This window comes from Eretmochelys imbricata, chromosome 4 (assembly GCF_965152235.1).
Source record: "Eretmochelys imbricata isolate rEreImb1 chromosome 4, rEreImb1.hap1, whole genome shotgun sequence".
NCBI classification, from domain to species: domain Eukaryota; kingdom Metazoa; phylum Chordata; order Testudines; family Cheloniidae; genus Eretmochelys; species Eretmochelys imbricata.
Window position 1 is genome coordinate 47,872,582 of NC_135575.1, and position 22,502 is coordinate 47,895,083.

At 40.6% G+C, this 22,502-nt stretch overlaps 1 protein-coding gene across 6 annotated transcripts in view; it reads left to right on the forward strand.

Annotated features, from left to right (window-relative positions):
- The window catches only part of JADE1 (jade family PHD finger 1), a 61,199-nt gene that overhangs the window by 28,669 nt on the left and 10,028 nt on the right, over positions 1 to 22,502 (forward strand). For 3 of the 6 annotated variants that reach the window (XM_077815220.1, XM_077815219.1, XM_077815222.1), the window contains 8 exons: positions 604 to 686; positions 805 to 870; positions 4,230 to 4,387; positions 9,017 to 9,204; positions 13,125 to 13,336; positions 15,198 to 15,365; positions 16,537 to 16,653; positions 20,476 to 21,000. In XM_077815220.1, the coding sequence (XP_077671346.1) occupies positions 604 to 686; positions 805 to 870; positions 4,230 to 4,387; positions 9,017 to 9,204; positions 13,125 to 13,336; positions 15,198 to 15,365; positions 16,537 to 16,653; positions 20,476 to 21,000 (1,517 nt within the window). Of the gene's footprint in view, positions 1 to 603; positions 687 to 804; positions 871 to 1,143; positions 1,351 to 4,229; positions 4,388 to 9,016; positions 9,205 to 13,124; positions 13,337 to 15,197; positions 15,366 to 16,536; positions 16,654 to 20,475; positions 21,001 to 22,502 lie in introns of those variants that run through there. The other 3 variants (XM_077815221.1, XM_077815223.1, XM_077815224.1) reach the window with 2 other exon arrangements.

Sequence of the window (22,502 nt, forward strand, 5' to 3'; positions counted from 1 at the left end):
TAAGTGAGGAGTTACTGTATAAAAAACCCCATGACCATGCTCGGTAATTTCCTCATGCCAGGAGACAGACAGACATCATATAGTCTTATGGTTCCTGGGTGTGGAATGGCTTTCTGTTTCACCTTGAAAAGAAGTCCATCCTAAGAGAAATCATGGGGACAAAGTATGTTCTGCTGGGACATCAGTACATTAGCTTTGAAGATTTCATCTCAGGCTATCCACAGATCTCCCAGATAGTTTTTAATCCTAAGGAAGTGATTTGTGTTTGGATCAGTATTGCTCAAATAAAGAACTGTTGTGCCATAGATTTTCTAATATGATGCCTATAAAAGTGTCATTTTTGCAAAGTCAATAAATGTAGCTGTCGGGATAAAAAAAATTCATGGAAGTGATCACAGAAGTGCTAGACTGAGCCAGCAGTTTTCCCCTGCTTGTTCATTATGAAATAGTCTTTTTGAGATGTGTGATAAAAGGCTGAATCTTGCTCTACTTAGTCAAGTAGTATCATTGAAGTCAACTGGCCTACTTGTGTGAACAGTGTAAGCAAAGTCCTTTTCTGACTGATGAAAGCACTCTTTTCAGTAGATCATTTTTATCCCATAGGCTTGTCCACCTGGTCCCAGCATTCCAGATCGCGACACCGGAGGAATTCATGCTCCAGACATGAAGACCGAAAACCTTCTGAGGTATTTCTGGAATTGTACTTGCACTTTGCTACCTCTGTCTAGTAAAACACACACGTGCCTTGTTAAAGAATAGATTTCTTCCTAATCATATTTTCTTTCCTTTTCTGCTCCATCTCAGCTGGCACCCAGCAACCTTTCCTCTGGCCGGGAGTTCAGCTGCTACCACAGTCACTGCCAGCACCAAGTTAGTTTTTAGCCATGAATACTGGGCTAGTTTGGCACCAGCCCAGCATAGCTCTGAAATCTTTCTTTCTTTCTTTCTTTCTTTCTTTCTTTCTTTCTTTCTTTCTTTCTTTCTTTCTTTCTTTCTTTCTTTCTTTCTTTCTTTCTTTCTTTCTTTCTTTCTTTCAGTGATTTGGGTTATTTGTTCTTGATTTATGGTGAACAGTAAAAGTTTATTTTTAGTAGTTTCATAGCCTTTATTTGGCCTTAATTAATAGTTTTTATTTGTTAACAGACTTGTCAAACCAGACATCTGTCTCTTTTAAGCTTCATATGCAGTGCTTTGAGGAATTCAAATCAAGGAAGGAAATGTAAATCAATTTGGACTTTTTGGGTGGGTCAGTTGTAGGCACCAAATGTATATGACCCACTGCAGATGCCTTTGCCTGAACTGGTCTGAGACAGTCATTAGACCTCCGACTGCACTGTGGCTGAAAACCAGGTATTAGCTTCAGAAGGTGAAATTTCTTGGGTTCAGTCATTTTCACTGTGTCAGAATATTTTAAATGCTGCAGGGCTGATGTTGGGGGAGAGGCATATTTAGCTAGATTTCATGATGACAGTATACTTCCTTCGCCCCAGGGATAATCAATTTTTCATGGGGGTATTATGTACGCAAGAGAGCCACTTGACCATCAAGTAAATGACCAGAGATAACTTTTCAAACTCTGATCTTGTCTTTCTTGGCCCAGTCTTATTTTGTGGTGATTCTTTCTCCCCGCCGCCACACACACATTAACCTGTGGCTCTTTCAATATTCTGTTTTTTCCTCCCTTTGCCTTTCTTCTAAGTCTGAGAGGTTTTTCTCCTACTTCCCCCAAGCTCCTGTTTGTTCTTATTTCTTGTATTGTCTCTGTCTGCGACAGCATGCTATGCTGATGCCAGTGTGCCAGCAGATAAGTGGCACTCACTAAACTCACAGGGTGAAATCCTTGCCTCATTTGAAGTCAATGGCAGAACTCCCATTGACTTCAGCAAGGCCAGGATTTCACCCTCTCTCTATCTCTGAAGTGCTGCATGCCAGTTCTTCAGAGATAATAATTTTGTAAACTTCTTTTGGCTCCAGGCACCTTGATTGCATCAGAAATTAGCAGAACAGCAAGGACAGTGACACAAGGCAGAGAGTCTTGGAAAGGATTTTCTTGATGGTCAAGTATTCCATTAACAACTTCTTGTGAGGTAGCCAAAATAACTAGCCACAAGCTATCAGACTGAAAAATTTTCATATATTGTTTTTTACTCAAATCACTAGAAGTCTAAAACCCTGTGGCTGGCTCTGCTAGTTTACTGGGAGAGCAAGTTTGTTTTGTGGATTCTGTTTCATTTCTTGATTGCAACCTCACAGGACTGATAGTTTAAATTTTTTTAAAAACCATTTTATTGTATTACATTACCTATATTCACCCTTTTCTTCTTTTCTTGATAAACTTACAAATTAATACTTAATTGTAGTGGGATTTATTCTTACAAAAATGTAGACTTGCACCTGAAATTCAAAAAATGTCATCACTGGGTGTAAACAGTTTTGAAAAATAAAAATAAGTTACACTTGGATGTTCCCCAATGAGAAATCCAGGGCAAAACAGAGAGAATGAGAGAGTGGGGGAAAAAACATTTGGGCATATCATGTGGCCAAGCTTTTTATACTGTACTTTACTATAGAGATTTTTTTTACTAATGATCAGACTAATGATTGGTTCCCTAAAACATGTAAAAAAATTATAGATGATTTATTGTAATTTGAAGTGTTTTAATGGCATATGAAAGAAGGCACTATCCCCAGGGATTTATTTATGATTTGTGTCAACCACAATGGATGCACATACCTTACAGATTTGTGCTTTATCCACAGCCAGACACAACTGTTGTCAGATACTAACTCAAAACAGCCAATATAGAAGTTGGATTAGGGATTCAGCACAAGAGTAGCTGTAAATTTGAAGTAAAGTAAAGTAAATTTGCATCATTAGCAATGTTTGGAGAGTCTAGGAACAGTGTCTTGCCTTCGTGAAAATCTGCCTGAAACTTCATAACTATACAGAATGGAGCTGGATATGTGCCTTGCTGATTATACCTGCCATAAACTGATGAGTTTGCATATGAACTTTTCTTGTGGTTTTCCTGGCTGGTGCTGGATGGGCTGATTCCCTTGTTCTGTTTGGCAAAGGGCTTGGTTTACAATCTTAAATTTTAGTTTTCATTGCTTGTTTGCTTTAAAACCCTGTTGCACATCCGTTCCTTTGTATGTGGCATTAATTAGTTAATGTATGTAAAGAGCTACTGAGATGAAAAGGGTGAAGTATTAGTTATTACTGTTATGTAGCAGTTTTGGTTGGGGGGAAAAGGGGCAGGGAATGCTGGAAGATGTGTAGGCAGGTGCTGTCTTGCTATTCTCATGCCTGTGATATCACCCTTCAGTTTCTGCTTCACTGAGAGGCAGTAGCAAACCAGGCAGAATGGAGCTGCCATAGCAGCAGCACGGCATACTCCTCACAAGGGTGAATCCATTTTTATTTCCTCCTATGGCTTGTTAAAGACCGCATCCCTGCTTGTTTATGGCAGATAACCCAAAACTTGCTAGACATTCTGCAGGTTTTAGAGGCTGATGCCTTGAAAAGGCAAAGTGGAATTGTGTGTGTTAAAGTGCAGATGGTAGATGAGCGAACGCTAGTGCTGAATGTGGAGATGCCCCAAGAGATCTAGTATGAAGCTCATTTTAGTTGATCTTTAAGGTAATTTAAAAAAACACAACAATTCAAGACTAGCTGCCGTGCTTAGAATTTGCTATTGCAGCTGGTCACGTTACGGTCATACCTTGTTTACGATCATAGAGGATTTTTAGAATTCTTTTAGATTAGTCAGGGATCTCGTAAACTGAAAAACACAGGGCTTAGTCCTAGTCCTATTTAAGTCAGTGGGAGTATTGGTACAGTGCTCACATGGAACCGGATTGGGTCCATTGTTATTAGTGGGTAATGCTACAGTTTTGGTGCCTGATCGTGAGAAGCTTTGAGCACCCGCAATTCTCATAAACTTTAGAGGGAGTTACAGGCATGGGGCACCACTCAGGCTTATGCTTCTTTCACAGTGTGAACATTAGAAATCATAGAGCCGTCAGCCTTATGTCTTTTGTGTCAATGTCCACTTCTCTCTACCCCCTGATGTGAAGTTAAATGGCTGTCCTGTAATAGGCTGTTAGTTTGTGTTGGTACAGTGACCTTCTTATGCACTGCTCCATGGTTACCCTGGAGCTGTGAATCATAGAGTGTAAATATCAAATGTCAGTGTCTCTGTTCTTTCTCTTGGTTGGTTTCTTCACAGGTGTTCAGAACGGACTTGATCACTGCCATGAAGCTACCCGACTCCTACCAACTGAACCCTGATGAGTACTATGTGCTGGCAGACCCCTGGAGGCAGGAGTGGGAAAAGGGAGTTCAGGTGCCAGTTAGCCCGGGGGCCATCCCCGAACCAGTAGCCAGGTATAGTTTGGAGAAATATAAACAAACATATATATGCTTGGGCCACCAGTTGTACATCTGGCTGCCTAGGCTGTAAATTAATATGTAACTATCTAGTTAGAAATGGCCTGATTTTCAGAGGTTGTGAACAAATCCTTTGCCTCCTATTGAAATCAGTGGGCATTGCAGGTGTTCAGCATTATTGAAAATCTTGCCACTTCTTTTTAGGTAGCTGAATATGAATATAGAAGCCAAATTTAAATTACAGACCTTGGAGAAAACTGCTGGTTTTAATTTGGTTTTATGAAATTTTCTAACCTTTTTCTGTTTACTTATAACTTAAATTTAGCTTGCTGTACAACACCGCAACTAGATTAAAAAAACTCTCAAATGATTCAGAGCCATCAGGTTGGGCACATAGTTAAGGTACATAAATGTGAATGCTCACATTTGTTACTGTAATTACCATAATCTTCCTTCTCTTTGTTACACTTCCATCTTGTGTCTTGTTTCAAATGAGACTGTATGCTCCTTGGGGCAGGGATCTGTTGCAAACATTTATATTTATTATGTAAGGTAACTTCATTGTACTTAGTCAGAACGATTCATTAAGGCATGTAAATGTTGTTGTTGTTTGTATTGTGGCAGTGCCTACAGGCCCTAGTCATGGAACGGAAGCCATTGTGCTAGGCATAGTACGCACTCGCAACAAAAAGATGATCCTTACCAAGAAGAGTTTTCACTGTTCAATAGCTTAATTGGATGAATTCTGTGAGAAGATAAAATAGGGGTGTGGGAAAAAGCAAGAACTGTCACATATCGTTTTTTTTTAAGAAGAATACATTCTGAACCCAAACTCAATATTGCAGAATTTTTGGTCATGGACTATGTATGTATATACGTTTATTTGGTAGTCAAAGTTGATACATGTGCCTGTTCATCATTAGCCTATTGCAATAATCCACATTGGAGTGTCCATTAGCAGTCTGTTTGTCATGCCTGGGGTGTGTTGAGAGGCATGAGGCTGTAGGCCAAGTGTCTGTAACCACATAAAAAGTGCACCCATAGCTTATTAATGAAGGGCTTATTACAGGTAGAGCCTGGCTGCTTAATGTAAAAAAAATTTTTTTAAACAGTTTTGGGAGGGTTTATGTAATGTGTCCTTCCACTGTGAAAAGTAGTTGATAGTAAAAGAATAGGAGAACTTACCCTGTTAGGTATGTATACGAATAACAAGAATATCCACAGTTACTTTAGATTGGATAAAATTTTTATAAGGGTCATAAACCCTTATGTTTCAGGACATGAACTAACCACTTACTGCCTGAGTCAGGAAGAAACTTTCCCCCTGGGTAAGTTAGTGCATAATTGTCTATACTGGGTTTTTAAACTAACATCTGTTGGAGACAGGATACTGTGCTATTGATCTGAGTTGGTTTGGCAGTCTCCGTGTTGTTAGAAAATAGTAGGGAAAATGTTTCTTCTGCTGTTTTGAGTATATTTGTTAAATTATTATTTTTGATAGCTATTTTATGTTAAGGTGCCGCTCTCCTGACTCTTTGGGTTGTTTCTCACTCTTCCTACTTCCCAGGAGTCCGGCTTCCCTTTCAGTAGCAAGCTGTAGCCCAGCTCACTTACTGTTATAAAAACTAAATAGAGAATAGCAGCTGGCTCCCTCTTTAGTTTTTATAATAGGAAGTGAGACTTGGCAGTGGCCCGGAGCTCAGGAGTTGCTGCTTAAAGCACAGCTGCGCTTCTAGGAGAAAGGGGATACAGGGCAGTTAAAAATCCCACTGTTTCACTGTGCTAGCCCCTGCCTATCTTTCCCTTTCTGTGGGAATGGTGGTGTTTTGCTGCAGAATTTGATTTCCCTGCTGTGTGTTGCTATGCCCTAATTTTATATTTTTCAGATAAAAATACTGTACAGATGCTCCCCGACTTACGCAATTGTTCTGTTCCAGAACGCCTTGCATAACTCAAATTTTGCGTAAGTCGGAAATGTATACCTGACCATTATGCAAAAACGACAACAAAAAACCCCTCCTATTTCTAGCTTACGGAACTTTTTCTGTAAGTGCGGATTTGCGTAAGTCAGGTCCTGCGTAACCCGGGGAGCGTCTGTATAACCTCACAAGAGGTGGAAAATACTAACACCAGGTAAAGATCCCTCTGCCCTGCCTACCTTCTCTCACCTCTTCCTCTTCCAGGAAGGAGTGGAGTCATTTGATTCTCTCCACCCCTACCCCTCATGAGGATTGTGGAAGCATCTTTGTTTCTCTTCCTGCTATCCTTCACGTGTGTAGAGGACAGACTAGGGTTGGTTGGGATTGGAGGAAGGGAGCCAAATGGTCATTGCTCATTAATCCCATAGTTGATACCAAAATGCTGTAATGATCTTGTGCATAATTTTAGTAGGAGGGAAGCATGACTGTAAAGTGAACTAATGACATTCACTGGCAGTTGATGTAGACTAGGAGGAAATACAATACATTTCACAGAGAAATGATTCTTGTTATTACAGTGCCCAGCAGTGAGCGAGGTGCTTTGTAGGAGGAAACAAAGAGACAGAGTCGCTGCCCTGATGCAACCAATTAGGGTAACAAACATTAGGGACAGGATGGGGCGAGGAAGGATGAAGGTTACAGCAATATGTCCATGTGGTGACTCAGTGCTAACACGTGCTCAAACTGATGACTCAATTACATGTTTTTGGGTATACAGTAATTATTATTTTACTACTTTACATCATGAAGGTAAAAAAAATTGATTTTTGCAGGTCCTATGAAAATTGACACTATTTTGGGCAGCATGAGCAGGATGCTGCCTAGAGAGCTATAATTTCCCTATAGTAGGGGATTTAGTGTGTAGAATATTTGGAAAGCAGTGGTCAGGCTAAAGCAGTTTCCTTGTGAGATGTAGTATATAATATTGCAGTACAGTATTATTCAGTATAGTACAGCCAGGGCTGGCTCAAGATATTGGGGCCAGATATAAGATATAATGACTGATACCTCCCCTGCTGAAAAGCCCAAGATTCAGTGTATGACTTTTCCCCCCATTCTGCTTCAGATTCCTATGATGTACCAGAACTGGTTTGGTACCATGATGGAGGCTGGACTAGATAAATGTGTCCAGAACTGGATGTGTTCAGATATAGGGATAGTGGATCAAGGGTTCTTGTTGAACAGGAGAGAACATGCACTATGTGCCAGCTAGACCACAATAGAGTGAAGGACCTGCTACTTCCCCCATGGAGCTCTCTCATGAAGTCGCTCATTCTCCACACCATGAGGCACTGGAGCATGGCTGCAGTAACCCTCACACTAGCACTAGTGAGGCTGCCGTGATCTGAGGACTCAGCTGGAGGCTGGGCTCATTGCCTGAACTTGATCCAGATATAGGTTTTATTTTCTGAAGCATCTTTCATACAAACTGAATCTCAGAATGCTTAGAGTTAAATAAAGGAGAGACTGTGGAACCTCCTTTGCAAACATCCAGAGAACATTGATGTGGATGGGGCATATGGAACCTGCTACCTGAAGGCAAGGTGTTAGCAGTGCAGCCACTCCTATGGGCTGGAATACACCTGTGCCCCTGTACAGTGTAGATGCGTTCTTTCTTAGTTACTGGATCTGTATAGTCAAAGAAATCCAGGCAACTAAAGTGTAGAGCAAGTTACACTTTTAAGTGTTTTGCTCTGTCTCCAAAGTCCTTACAAGTAACTGTTAACAACTGTGCTTATGCAGTTTAAATGTGGTTGCAACCAAAATGTGCTTTAATTAAATCTGGCTTGCCACTATGGGGACCCCACCAAACCATATTAGGCTATAGTACAGCTGCATCTGAATTTAAAAACAGTGGATGGATTTTGTTTTAAAGTCTGGCTCAGTCGAGGTTTTAGTGATTTTGCAGGGGGAATGCAAATCCCTGCGAGCCTGGATTTAGATCTGAGCAGGTAAGTGATGGAGAGACTGATTATAAACAATTTTATGAATTGTCATTATTATTTCCTTGTGGAAAGGAATTTAGGATGTCACAGAAATGAAAATTACAGCTATCTATACAAAATTACTGTAAAAACAATAGAATTTAATAGAGAATATTAGCTGGTGTATGGAATTTTTAAACGATCCTCTAGAATTTAATTGAGAATTGTATCCCTATTGTAGTGTTCAGTAAGTTGATTTATATCTATTATTATTAATTTAATTCCCATGCACATAGTGCTTATCATCACATTAACAGAGTATGGCATATATGTCTTTAAAGTGTGTCAGTAACAATTCAATTTAAAAGTAGCAAGTACCATGTCCTCTTGCAGGAGATGATTTGTAATCTCTCTTCTCTTAAATTCACCTGTAAGTCTTTTAATGAACTAGAATTTTAAAAAGGTGAATTATTTTATGTAGCATTGCAGGTCACTTTTAAAAGATATCTGAATGACTCCTCTGTTTTATGTACCCATCCTTACTTTCTGCAGCTGTGCGGGACTTTGATGCTACAAGATTGCTGGGAATTTTTAGTTGCATAGAATAAGGAAGTGCAATTTAACCCCAGGCACTAATCACACAGCAGGATTAGGCATTTCCCAGTCTGTGTTAGGAGATTTACAACCTGTATAAGTAACATCTGTATTTACTGTTTCTTCAGGTTTGTGTCTGAGACAAAAGCAGTCACATTTACAAGACCCAGGAAGTACATCCTTTCTTCAGGTTCTGAGCCTCCTGAGCTGGGGTACGTTGACATTCGAACCTTGGCGGACAGTGTGTGTCGCTATGACCTCAATGATGTGGATGCGGCATGGTTAGAACTGGCCAATGAAGAATTTAAAGAGATGGGTGAGAGAAGCCTCTGGTCTTTTTAACCCTGTAAAATTATGCATGCTGCTGAAGTAGGCTGGCAGTTCTGTGCAGGGTTTGTGGGCGAGAAAACTGGAAAGGAAGAGAGAGGGTGTAAATCATGTACATTAGGATGTAGTTTACTTGTGATCTTATTTTTAAAAACCACTAGCCTCTAAACTCTTATTCCCAAAAGCCCTCAATGAAGGGTGGCATTGCTACGATGGGCTAGATCTGTGGAGAATATCAGACCTATGCATAGCTCCATTAATGTCAGTAGAGTTGCACTTGTTTACATCAGATCACCCACAAGAATTCCCTCAAAGAACCTTTTTTGCTATTGTTTACTTCCTTGGAGATGATATCAAATAGACAATTTAAGTCATCTGTCTGTCCATCCATCCTTTTTTTGCTTGCTTGCTTTTCCATGCATCCCTTTCCTAAAATGGAATGAGAAAACTCTCAGCCCCTCTATAGCTAGTTATTTTTTTCTGTTTGTACAGAAGCAGTGTAGTAGACAGAAGTGTTTGGGAGGTTTAAAAACAGAAGCCAGACTGTTTGGGGAGTGAGACAGCAAAGAATTGGCTCAGTGATTCCTTTTGAAAATGTCCCAAACTCTATTACTGTGTCCCTAGTTTTCAAACAGGAAGGGGATTTGTCCTGGTGGGGCTGAGGGTTCCCTCCAGGAAGAGGTTGCATGTGCAGGAAGGGAAGAGAACAAGACCGCTATTTTGGTACGATGTGTGCTCCAAAAAGTGGGAGCACGCCATGGATTTTACTAGGGTTACACAGGATGTAAGTCAATGCAGAATTTTCACCATAATGTCTAGATATGTGAGAATATATTGTGCCAGCTAGAAGGGTTTTGGATATTTTCATGAGCACAGATAATACTATTGAGTTTTACTCTCTGGCAATTCCCTCATTTGGGTTATGGTTATAGTTTTATGGGTTTACCTGGACACTGTCCATAGACTAAACAGTTACAGGACCTGGCAAGCCAGGGTCAGCTGGTTATAAACTTGAAAAAAAATTATCCTGAAGAAAACCCACACAGAACAAACAAAACCACCAACTCTGACCTGGTCTCATGTTCAGGCTTTTTACCCAAATCTCAGGTCAGGCCTATTTAAATACCCAAGGTGGATTTACATGATGTCAGCCTGAGGTTACACTTCTGGCTGCTTTTAAATATTCAGCTTTATTTAAACAAGCCCTAAAAGTGAGCAGACAGTCTGAGATACTCATGCATTCTCTTCATCTCTTTCTTTCCCCTTCTCTCCAGGAGGAGAAGGGGGCTGTTGATCCTGAGGGGAACCAGAGGGAAGGCTAGCACAGCATCAATTACAGCACAGATGTACATGAAAGTGATCTAGGGTATCTCTGTAGGAAAGGAAAAAGGAGGCATGGGGTTTACCCTGCAGCCTGCGGCAGATACAGTGACCATGGAGGCATCCTCTGCAGGCTCATTCCATTGTACAAACTGATCAGAGGGCAGGGGGAGAAGAAAGTTCAGCACAGAGCAAAGTGAAAGTTCCTACTTGTGAGAGACCATGTCAGGTGACAGGAGAAAATAATTCCCTGTGTTCAGAGAACTGTGTTTGGTGCCCCATTATTCCCAGCTTCTCCTGATTTTCTTAAAAATTCGGGGACAGATTCAGCTTTTGGTTATACCATTGTAACTTTAGTGGAGTTGATTTAGGCTGGTGAAATTCAGGTTGGTCTCCTGTGAGCTACAGCAGTATAGTCTAGGGATAGCCAGGATTTGACAGGTTTTACTATGATCCTAAACATTCTCTTATGGGAGATTTTTGTGACTGATATGCCAGTGCACAGTAGTTTGTTTGCTATAACCCTTTACACATGTAGTTATTCTGTAAAAGGTGGGAAAGAAATTCCTTCTTGGCCCCCGCAGGCAGTGCATGCGAGGCCTGAAACATGACATTTGAGTTACTCTTATAAAAATTTTGCATAGCAAAAGATACTGTGGTCACTAAAATGAGTAATTACTTGTTAATCTCCAGCTGTAGCATTTATCGGATCTCCTGTGGCTGTGAATTCCAGAGGTTGACCATGACGCACTCTGCGGTGCTCCTTTTGATATTTATAATGTGTATTATTTTTCCAAAAGACCAGATATAAAAATATAAAACTTTTTAATAAAAACTCTCATTATCATTTTTAAATTTATAGCTATTAAATTACAGTGAAGTCCAATTGTGAGGCAAATTACAGATAACTAAATCTATAAGGTGATAGAGGCCACTGCATTGGGACTTAGTGCTGTTGTAAACGCCTTTCAAACTACCAACTGTACTAACTCATCAACTTTCAATCCATCATCACCCGCTTTCCAGAATAGCACTTCTCTGCCATTAGGTACAAATTCTGCTCTCTCTTCCACTGTGGAAGTGCTAGGGGAGGGCAGAATTTTGTATGGTGCTTGTGCAGCTGCCCTTCAGCTGTGGGGCCAAAAGGGTGTGGGCTGGGTTGGAGCAAAGCAGAGTATTCACTGCTTTGCAGATTCTCCAAACCATTCCCCCATGATGAAGGCGGTACCTTTAGGTTGGCAGACCTGTTAGAAAGTTTCTTCTCCAGCTCTGTGATTTGGGGGAGCTAGGGATTCCTTCTCCATCTTCCTTTGGAATTCCTCAGAACCCATGTGAATTAATTGCCCTGAGAACTAAGAAGAGGATTTGCCCTTATAATACACGTCAAGAGTTTTCTATCTTCAGTATGTCATAGTAAACAGTAATTATTGGGAACAGGATTAAAACCACAGGATCTTTGTTTTTCAAAGCCTGTACCCTTTTGCAAACTTCCATAAGGATCTCAGCTTGGAAGTGCCGGAGGTAAACTGGCCTTGGTGGAGGAGAGAGCTTGCTTTGGAGTAGAACTGCTTTTTCAGTCCTACAGCTGTCTGTATGAAAGGGGTTGTATAGGGCTTGTTGCAACACCAATTCTGAAGCTTTACTGGTTCTTGTAGGGCCATTAAAAGTTGAGAAATGGGATACTTTGTCAAGTAGTTGTATCCACATAGAAAGCTGGACTTCTTTTGGTATCTTTCTTGCTGAGTTTATTGTAGGTGTTTTCAGTAATGAACATGTAACATAACAGTTTTATTATTACTACTACTGTGATTTAGGTGATGATCACTGTGGTGGTGTCTGGGTGTAATGTTCAGACACAAGCACTGTGATTAAAATGGACAAGCCCCACAGTTAGATATTGTATCTAGTATAATTGGGTTCCCCATATATTTGAATAATTATTTATTTCTTGGTACTACAACAGATCCTAGCCAAGATCAGGACTTGATTGTACAGGGTGCTGTGAAAATGCACTACATCAAATAAATGATTGTCTTATCTGGGTTGCGGATTCTAACACATCAAAATGTACCTGATAGATTTTGCATTGGACTGTATTATCATCATTTTGATGGACAGCTTGTTGCTCACTTGGGGAGTGCGTTGGTCCTAGAATCACTCTCAAAAGAGTCACCATTTCCTAAAATGATTGAAGTCACAAAGTTGAAACAAGCAACTGTAGATAGTGTTGTATGAGAAGGAAAGAGAGTGAGATCAACAGTGACAACCCAGAGAGGTGGGACTTGCTTGTGAAAACTTTGAGGATATCAAATATTGATTGAAATGAGGAAATGTCCATTATTTCAACGCAGATCTAGGGCTTTGGACATTTTTGCCATAACTACTCTGCACTTCCCCTCTAACATTTGCCGTGGCAACCCTACAGCCATAAATTAATCCTCGACACCGAGGTGGTCTGGCGTGTTGTGCCATTTGCAGCTTATGGGTCAACCTGGGAGAAGAAGCTCAGCCTTTGATACATTGGTGGAAGGAGCTGGGGTTCCAGATGTTATCATTTTAAAAATCCATTGTGTTGGATTAATTTCCCAGGAATGCCTGAACTGGATGAGTACACGATGGAGAGAGTCATGGAGGAATTTGAACAGCGATGCTATGACAGTATGAATCATGCTATTGAGACTGAAGAAGGGCTTGGGATCGAGTATGATGAGGACGTTGTCTGCGACGTTTGCCAGTCCCCAGATGGGGAGGATGGCAATGAAATGGTGTTCTGTGACAAATGCAATATTTGTGTACACCAGGTATGGCATCCAGACGTAGAGGTGGGCGTGGCCTTTTGGGCAGCTTATGTGCTGGGGCTAGAGGCAGGTGATGGGTGGTTACAGAAATATCTCAGAACTACTACTGTTAAAGACAGATTTAAAGATAACAGGCCAGATTCCTCTCTAGTGTAACTCACTGATTTTAACTGAGTTACACCAGTAGTGAAATTGGCCCACGGGACAAACTCACAAGTGATGTAAATGTAGGTTGTACATTAGTAAATATGTACATTTACTGCGTTACATGCTGAGAGGGCAAAAGTTGGGAGTGTAGCAGGAAAAGCAACCAATTGGAGGATGTAAGAAGATATAAGATTAAAATGGCGTGGTATTGCTTTATCTAAAGGCATCTTGTACCCTCTTGCTGGTTGCTTTTGTTGCTATAATCATGCCCTTTTTGCCACTAAGTTTGCACATTACACTAGTTTACACTGACACTACCATCTGCATTCCCAATGAATTTGGCCCAGTTGGTTTTGTTCTTCAGATATGTCTGCAATTTTTTGGTTTGATCCCTCACTTTCCACACACAAGCCATGTGATGCACTGAAGTCCTCTTTTTTGGCAATATATTTGCAGTATCAATAAATTTGATTGAAGAGGAAGAGGAAGTCTGAAAAATGATGACCTCCATCCAACTAGTAGGAAACCAGGAAGGATTTATATCGTAGTTTAAACTTAATTTATGTCATCAGGCTTGTTGTTAACAGTTGGTTTTGTTCCATGTTGGGGTGACGCTGAATGAGGCAGACCAGGAATTTGAATCTGCATCTCTCACATGCTAGAGGAGTGCCTGAACAACTAGGTTATTCTGAGGACAACATGTCTTTCTGTGGAAATTAAACAAGCCTTTCTTTGCATGGAAGAAGGAACAGATATGTTTGTAACACATCTGCTTCCTCGACTGCTCCATTGTGAAAGAGACCTTGCTATGGGTCTTCTTTCTCTCCATCCCTTAAAATGTTTGCTTTGTCATTAAGCAGTGGGGCAGCTGCGATGTTTGATAAGCAAGGAACATTTAATTTTCTTGCTCCTCAGGCTAAAGTTACATAAATGTATTTGCATGTATGGTGGTGAAATGTATCTTTGAGCGTGGCGCTGTGCAAACATTGTGTATCTTGTAAAGTGGTCTAAGAGTTTAAAATTGGCACATTGATAAATCTGTAGCCATTCTGTCTTGAACTGTGATCACATCAAATCTTAGAAGCTAGAAAGGGTCAGAACTGGCAATAGTTTGGTTGGAGGTCTCCATAGACACTCCAGTCTACTACAGGACATGATGTTAATCATTCAGTAGATGTCACTTTACCCTTATGAGTAAGAATTGAACTGTACCTTGGGGGCATCTTTAATGTCATCATCTCATTTTTCAGATGAGATGCAAAACCAATGTCCTATCACTTGGGATCTTTAAAGATCTCATGGGACTTCATAGCTCCAGTGTCCTGGCTAACGTCCAGCTCAGATATCTAACCACTCACACAGCTATCTAAATTTCCCGTTCTGTTTAATTTGATTAATATATTCTTCTTCACTTCCTGTCCTAAACTGTTGTGGAGTGATGTTTTGCATTGTTAAACAGCTGGAGTTAGCTCCCTTTCAGTGGTGGGAAAAGTATCTGTGTGTAATGTGTATATGGAGTTGCTACATTTGTAAAAGCACCTTGCCATCCTTCAGAACAAAATTGGCTACATAAATGTAAGCTAATATTATTATATAGCATGCAGTCCCATAAAGGGCTTTGAGGTTAGCAAAAGGCTAAATGTAAATCAGTTAATACTAACAGGAACATGCTGTTGTTGTTTCCTTTTCTTCCCCTCCTTTATAAACATGAGTACAGGCATGTTACGGAATTTTAAAGGTGCCAGAAGGCAGCTGGCTATGCCGGACCTGTGCGCTTGGTGTTCAGCCAAAGTGTTTATTGTGTCCCAAGAAAGGTGGAGCTATGAAGCCTACTCGTAGTGGGACGAAGTGGGTCCATGTGAGCTGTGCTCTGTGGATTCCAGAGGTAGGTGTCAATCCAACTGATGTACCTGTGTTCAGATTCAGAGCAATCTTGGCAAAGGACAAATCTGCTCATAACAACATACAATCTGAAGTCTGTTGCTATAATGAATGTAACATCCGTGCAGCATTTGTTGTTAGGGAGTAGAAAAAAATAAAAGATAAAAACAGGGAAACATTAATTTTCAATTAAACATAGAGGACATAGAGTCTGGCAGGATAATACATGATCTATAAGAAAAAGGTAATTACATTAGCTCAGTGAACTACAATACAAATGGCTCATAGGCCTAAAAAAAGGACAACTGCTGGGAAAACTAATTTAGTAAGAGCACAAAGTAAGCACTGTTTGTATTTGTAGATGGAAACTCAGAACCTGGGTAAGCAAGTATTTGGATTAACAGTGGTAATTCTTGAAAGTTCTGGCATTCAAAATATTCATCCTTTAAAATCACTTAAATTGATGGGGTTTGCATCAAAGCTGTTCCATTTTTATTGGGGAAGAAGTGGTTTTGAAACTGGATTTTTCTCTCTTTGTAAACTGAAAAACCTGGTACATATTAATTTGGCATGTTACCAAGCAATGAAACAGATTCATAATGGAGAGTTGTGTTTTTATTTTTGCTTGGGGTGGGACCTACAAAGGGACTTAAGCATTTCAATGATATTATGTGCCTAGAAACTTCTGGAACAACACTGTGATCCACAAAGCCTGACCATAGGTACCTAGTCTCCCTGTACAATGAATGGGGATCCACAGAAGCTAACATGCTAGGTGGGGAGACACCTAAGCTAGCTAGTGGGAGATGCTGATCAGAGGAGTGTATGCTAAGCATGCTTACTGGATTGGGCCCTACATGCAAATGCCTGTCTTCCCCTGGTTTGTGGATCATTCTGCGGCTTTGGCGTGAGATAGGCATCCAGATGCCTAAAGCAAGACAGCGCTGCGCATGCTGAGAGGCAGAAATACAGGTGCCTAGGGAACTCTTACCCTGAAAAACTTGGGTGCTGAGTGAGTTTAGGTGCTGCATGGTTCAGTGGCAGTTCTGTGGATTGCAGTGGAGCCAAAGCTGGGACTTAGGTGCCTAAGTCTGGGGTTTAGGCACCTAAATATTTTCATGGTTCCCACCCCTTCTGCTTATCTTTCACTGTATATTTTTCACTCTGATGCTTAGGTGAGTATTGGCAGCCCAGAAAAGATGGAGCCCATAACCAAGGTCTCTCACATTCCCAGCAGTAGATGGGCATTAGTGTGCAGCCTTTGCAATGAGAAGATTGGGGCATCCATACAGGTAATAAACTAACATGAGTGTGTTTGTTATAGATGTAAATGTGCATTCTATAGAACCTCCCTGATTCCCTGCCCAGTTTGCACAGAAAAACATCTCAGTAGAGTTTTAATGGCAGGTAATGTAGGGAGGTTATAGTTTAAGGATTCCTAACTTTTACAAATGTACTTAGGTGTGTTTATCAGAACACCGAAATATAAATAATGAAATTTGAATGAACATACTTGTTCAATGAACAAAATACATTTTGTGGTGCATTCTCCTTGCTTTTTAAGTAGCACGTGTTCTTTTGCTCGTTAATTTGTAAAAGTGTGTAATTTTCTGTGGCCAAAATATTTAAACTTGGATGCCAAAAACTTTGTGCTAAAATTTAGCTGCACGTATGTTCAAGGTGATTGTCAAGTTAGATTCCCAATACCCCTTGAAAATCTTCCCTCTGATGAGCAGCTTGATTTTCAGAGATGGTGAAGACTTGCAGCCAACACTGAAGTCAATTGGAATGAGAATGCTCAGCACCCTTCATGATAAGGCTGTGAATCAGGTGACTAAATATGGATTTAGGCACCTAACTTTAGATAGCGCCCAACTGTAAAGATTTTGGCCTATGGGTCTACCAGGGATTAAAGTGAATTGGTAATGTCTGCGGTTGTGGGTAAGAAAGGAGTTATACTATCATAGTCTTTTTTTATTTGATAAATAATCAGGTGTTCTCATTTGTTGGTCTTTTTAGTTCAGTTATGAGAATCTCTGCCATTGAGCTCCAGAGTACGTAGGAAAGGAACAGTTTGCATGCTTAGAATCTGCTACAAAGGAGCACAAATGAGCCTCAAGCAGAGGAAATACAAGGCCCTTCTTCAGCTGGTGATGAAAAGCCACAAATCTGGCAGATTTAGGGGTGGCTGGCTTTGCAGATATTTTGTATTCTCTAGAATCAAAGCTTCTGGCCCTGATTTTCCCATTGCCTTGCGCCTTACAGAATCGTTTACACATCTGTAAGGTAGCTGTAAAACACTAATATTTTGATGTTTATTCTCACTTAGCACAGGTGTAAATGACTGCACAAGGTGCAAGACAATGGGAGAATCAGGCCCAGCGTGTTCAAGGAAATAACTATCTCCATGTACAATAAAGAATTAATCTTTGGCTGTGTATCCAGCACTAAAGCAAGAACACCAATATCCTGCTTCCTATCACCAATTCACATTCTTGGCAAAATTCCAGTATGGGTCATATACTTCCTAATGAATTTATCTCTAAAATTTCAATGGGATGCGGATTTTTCACTTATTGTAAAATGTTCTGTGGTATTGCAGTATGGTGTTAAACAGTATTGATCTGCCCCAGAGTTACCTGCATTTCAGAAGTGAGTGAAGAGGTTCCTTGTATACATTACATCAGCTTGTGAAATTTATAAAGCACTTTGGGATCCTTCAGGATACAAGACAGTATATAGATGTTATGTAAAGGGGTGTTAACTCTGATAGCAGTTTTACAATATGTAGAGATCTACAGTACATATTGCTTAGATCTGAATCTTAGTTCTATTGGTATCACTGTGAGAAAGACCACAGGTATGTTTGAATGCATTTTAGAGCCTGTGGTGTCCTGCCTTTGCTGGGGAAAGTAAGGCTAGATGACCTAATTGTCGGCAGAGTTGTGCTATCTAATAAAAAAAACAAAGTATGTAGTAAAGCACTTGGAAGACGAAAAGTAGAGCTCCGAGTTTAGATCACTGGATCGTGCCACTCTCTCCTGTGTTCCTCTGTCGCTGAGGCACTGATGGCGTTTTCTGAGAAAAGTTATAAAATAGCAGTTCAGCAGACATTCTAGTGAAACCGTTCAATCTGTTTGTCAGCAGCCTTGTTTGCTGTTCGCACTTCAGTTAAGGTCTGAAATAATACACATCTCAAGAAAAGAAAATTAATCTGTCCACTGCCTTTTAATAAATAAAACAGTCCTGTCCTCTGTCTCTTGGAAACTTACATAATGGAGAGATCAAACTATTTTGTCCCCCAATACTTGTATGAGGTAACTCTGTAGCAGTTTCATACTGAATACAGATTTTTTTTGGTGTGGTTTCTTTATATTCTTGCTCTGAAAACCTCTGTCTTCTGGAATAACAGAATGGGATAATACGTATGCTGTACAGCTGCCACTGTAGAAAGTTACACATTTAAAAAAAACATTTGGAGAAATACTCTTGGTTCCAGTTTTCTGTGACATCACCAAAGAGTATTAGTGGGGCTTTGTGATACAAGAAACATGAATGCGAGAGTATTCTCATGGCCTATAAATACTTTAAATTTGTGTTGTGAAACTTTTAGATAGCAGGAAAAAAACAGAATTTACGAGGTGTGTAATAAAAAAGGTAATAATCAACTGAATGACTGGAGGGAGAAGAGGCAGTTGCTCCAGATATGTTTTATATTATGAGATGTTCACACTAATTTAAAAAGCGAGCTGCTTGATGTGTGCATAGGGATGGGCAGAAAGCAGCTGCTGCAAGCTGGGAAAAGCAAGACTGCATTTTCTTCCCAGTTCAAATTTCCTTCAGATGAGACAAGCTTTCCTCTCCACTCAACAGAACTTTACTTTTGATACAAGCAAATTATTAAGAGCTCCTAGTACCATGGAACTTGCTGCAAAAAGCACTTCTTTTGTGTTGTTTAATATCCAGCTGTGCTGCTGTTGCCCTGTTTGTCCACAAAGCATTTATTTGGAGGAGGCGAAAGGGAAAAAGAGGGTTTCACCATTTTTCATATCCTTTCCAAGTATTGATTTTATTAAAGAATATTTATCTGAAACCTTTGCAGTTTAAACTCTGTAGTATACATTTAGCTGACATCTGGCTGCTGAGTCAACCTGAGCTGGAAAACCCAGAGGAGACAGATACTTGGCTTTGTTACAAATCACTGTATAAATATCCTGCCGCAGTGCATTTCTCTTTAAGGTTATATCACTTGGGTTAAGTATAGTTTAGTCCTGTCAGAGTTTGTCTATGACAGGCCTTTCCACTTTTATTTCTCTGTGTTGGGAACAAGGGTCCAAGTCAAGGGGGGATTTTTAAAAAAAATATTTTTCTATTTATGGCTGGTTATGGCTATTAAACACTTTGCAAAAGAAAGTTAGCTACAGATAAAATCAAGTGCTAAAGCAGTTTAGCTCCATAATGGCTAGATGGGAGATAGGGGAGAGCTTGGGAGATGACAAAAGAAGCAAATTGTAGTTTTTTCTCATGTGAAGTAGAAGAGCACTAAGTGACTGAAGTAGTGAATGTCACTGATTTAATACGTGACATTCTAAATTGATGATAAAAGAAAAAGAATCCCACCGGGCCCTTGCTTTTTAAGTAGCACTTGTTCATTTGTTCGTTAGTTTGCAAAAGTGGCCAGTTCCAGGTGCTGTGAGAGATGTTAATTAAAGTATCCGACTGGCTGGGAGCCACAGGGTATTTCTTCTCTGGAGTGCTGACACACCCAAAGGGGATCGTTTTGCCTGTCATGATACTGCGTTAAGTGACTAGCTCCAGTGGTACCATGAGAAACCACCTCTTGTGGAGTTGCTCATATTGAATCGTATGATAAGCCCAGGGGAAGTTCATCACTCATGTCTGCGAGACTGCTACGTTGTTGCTTGAACTGACAGCATTAAATTGTAAACCTAGTAGTGAGAAAGTACTTGGCTTAGATGCAAAACCCAGTACTGTGGTGTGTTGTACCGCAGTTGTGCTGGTGTAAGCATTGATCTCAAAGGAGCCGTGGCTGCGTAGGTATTTTGTGCATAGTATGTGACTTTTTATTTAAAACATGTTTATTTTTTCTGCAGTGCTCGGTGAAAAACTGCCGAACAGCTTTTCATGTCACATGCGCATTTGACCGTGGCTTGGAGATGAAGACCATCCTGGCGGAGAACGATGAGGTCAAGTTCAAGTCTTACTGCCCCAAGCACAGCTCCACCAAGAAACTGGATGATGAAAACCTCAGTGAAAACACCAGCCATGAGAATGGGACACAGGACAGCTCCCCTTGTGCCCATATAGAGTCCTTTCACAGCCTTGATCAAAACCAGGAGGAGGCCCACAGGGTCAGTGTCCGCAAGCAGAAGCTCCAGCAGCTGGAGGATGAGTTCTACACATTTGTCAATGTCTTGGAAGTGGCCAAGGCCCTGCGGCTGCCTGAAGAGCTGATGGAGTTCCTGTACCAGTACTGGAAGCTTAAGAGGAAAGGCAATTTCAACAAGCCCTTGATAACCCCAAAGAAAGACGAAGAGGACAATCTGGCCAAGCGGGAGCAGGATGTTTTGTTCAGGAGACTGCAGCTCTTCACGCACCTCCGGCAGGATTTGGAGAGGGTAAACCAATGCAAGCTTATGCTTGTGGGGAGAAGATGTTGTGTTTGGGTAGCTGAGTTCACAACCTAAATCAGTGATAATATATTCCCTTGATTTTTGCCAATGGATGTGGGCAACCAAATTTTGTTCCAACCCAGTGCTCTGAAGATTGCATTGAATTTGTATAGAGCACAACAAGTTGCAGCTATCACATCTTTTGAATAGAGCGTGTCAGCCCGCAGAGGTGACAGGTCCTGGCAGTTAGTGCCCAGTCTCAATCTGAACAGTGTCGGATATGTTAGACTAGATGACCCTTGTGGTCCCTTCTAATCCTAAGATTATATGTCTGCACTGTAGCTGGGAGTGAGCCTCACAGCACAAGTAGATAGACTCACATTAGCTCAGCTTTAGCTAGCATGCTAAAAAACAGCATGGATGTTGTGGCTTGGGTGGCAGCTCAGGCTTTCAAGCCCACCTGACTCTCTGGGTCTAAGCTCGGGTGGCTAGCCCAAGTCTCCACTAGTGCCGCAACATCCACACTGCTCTATTTAGTAGACTACCTTACAAGTCTATCTACCTGGGCTGGGAGACTTGCTCCCAGCTGCTGTGTAGGTGTACGCTTTGTGCACTTCACTTCAGTATTGGTGACATCGTGGGCTGTACTGCAGCCACTTCTGGGTAATATATTTTCACTATCACAAGCAGTTAGCTTGTGATACTTTCTCCTGGTGGTACCTGCTGCTGATGCACATTTTTCAAACAAATGAAAAACCAAATCAGTCTTTCCTTGTGTCTTTGATGTGGAGCTGGCTTGTTTTTACTTTGCTAACAGAAAAGTGTGAGGTCAGCATTTCACCAGAAATATGTACATAATATTTTGAGTAGACAGTGGCATACTATTGGGTTGGGTTTTGAATGTTAAAAAGTGTAATGGAATGGTATCAGCTTGGTCTTTTATCCTTAGTACATCTGCCTTAACAAGGATGTGAAATTGAACTTTTGCTCTCAGATTAACTGGCAAAGAGAGAGATTTTTTTTTTTAAAAAACCAGAAGGGACCATTACAGGCCATACAATCTGACCCAGCAGATCCTTTACCAGGTCCAAAAAGCTTGTGGTTGAACTAGAGCATACATTTTAGAAAGACATCCAGTCTTGATTTAAAGAGTTCAGGTGATGGAGTCTACCCTAACCATTCATAAAACTGTTCCAAGGCTAATTACTCTTATTAGTAAACATTTATACCTTATTTCAGTTTGAATTTTTGTAGCTTCAGTTTCAAGTCAGTGTCTCTTATGCATTTTGTAGTATCAGAAATCTTCTGTCTCCATAGGCACTTACAGGTGTTCAAGTCTCCTCTTAACCTTCTCTTTGAAGAGCTAAATAAGTTGAACTCCTTAAGTCTGTGTGTTCTCCAGCCGTCACAAGTTATTCTTGTGTAATATTCTGCACCTGCTCCAATTTTACAACATTCTTTTAAAAGTCTGGACACATTATTCCAGCAATGGTCACGCAAGTAATAAC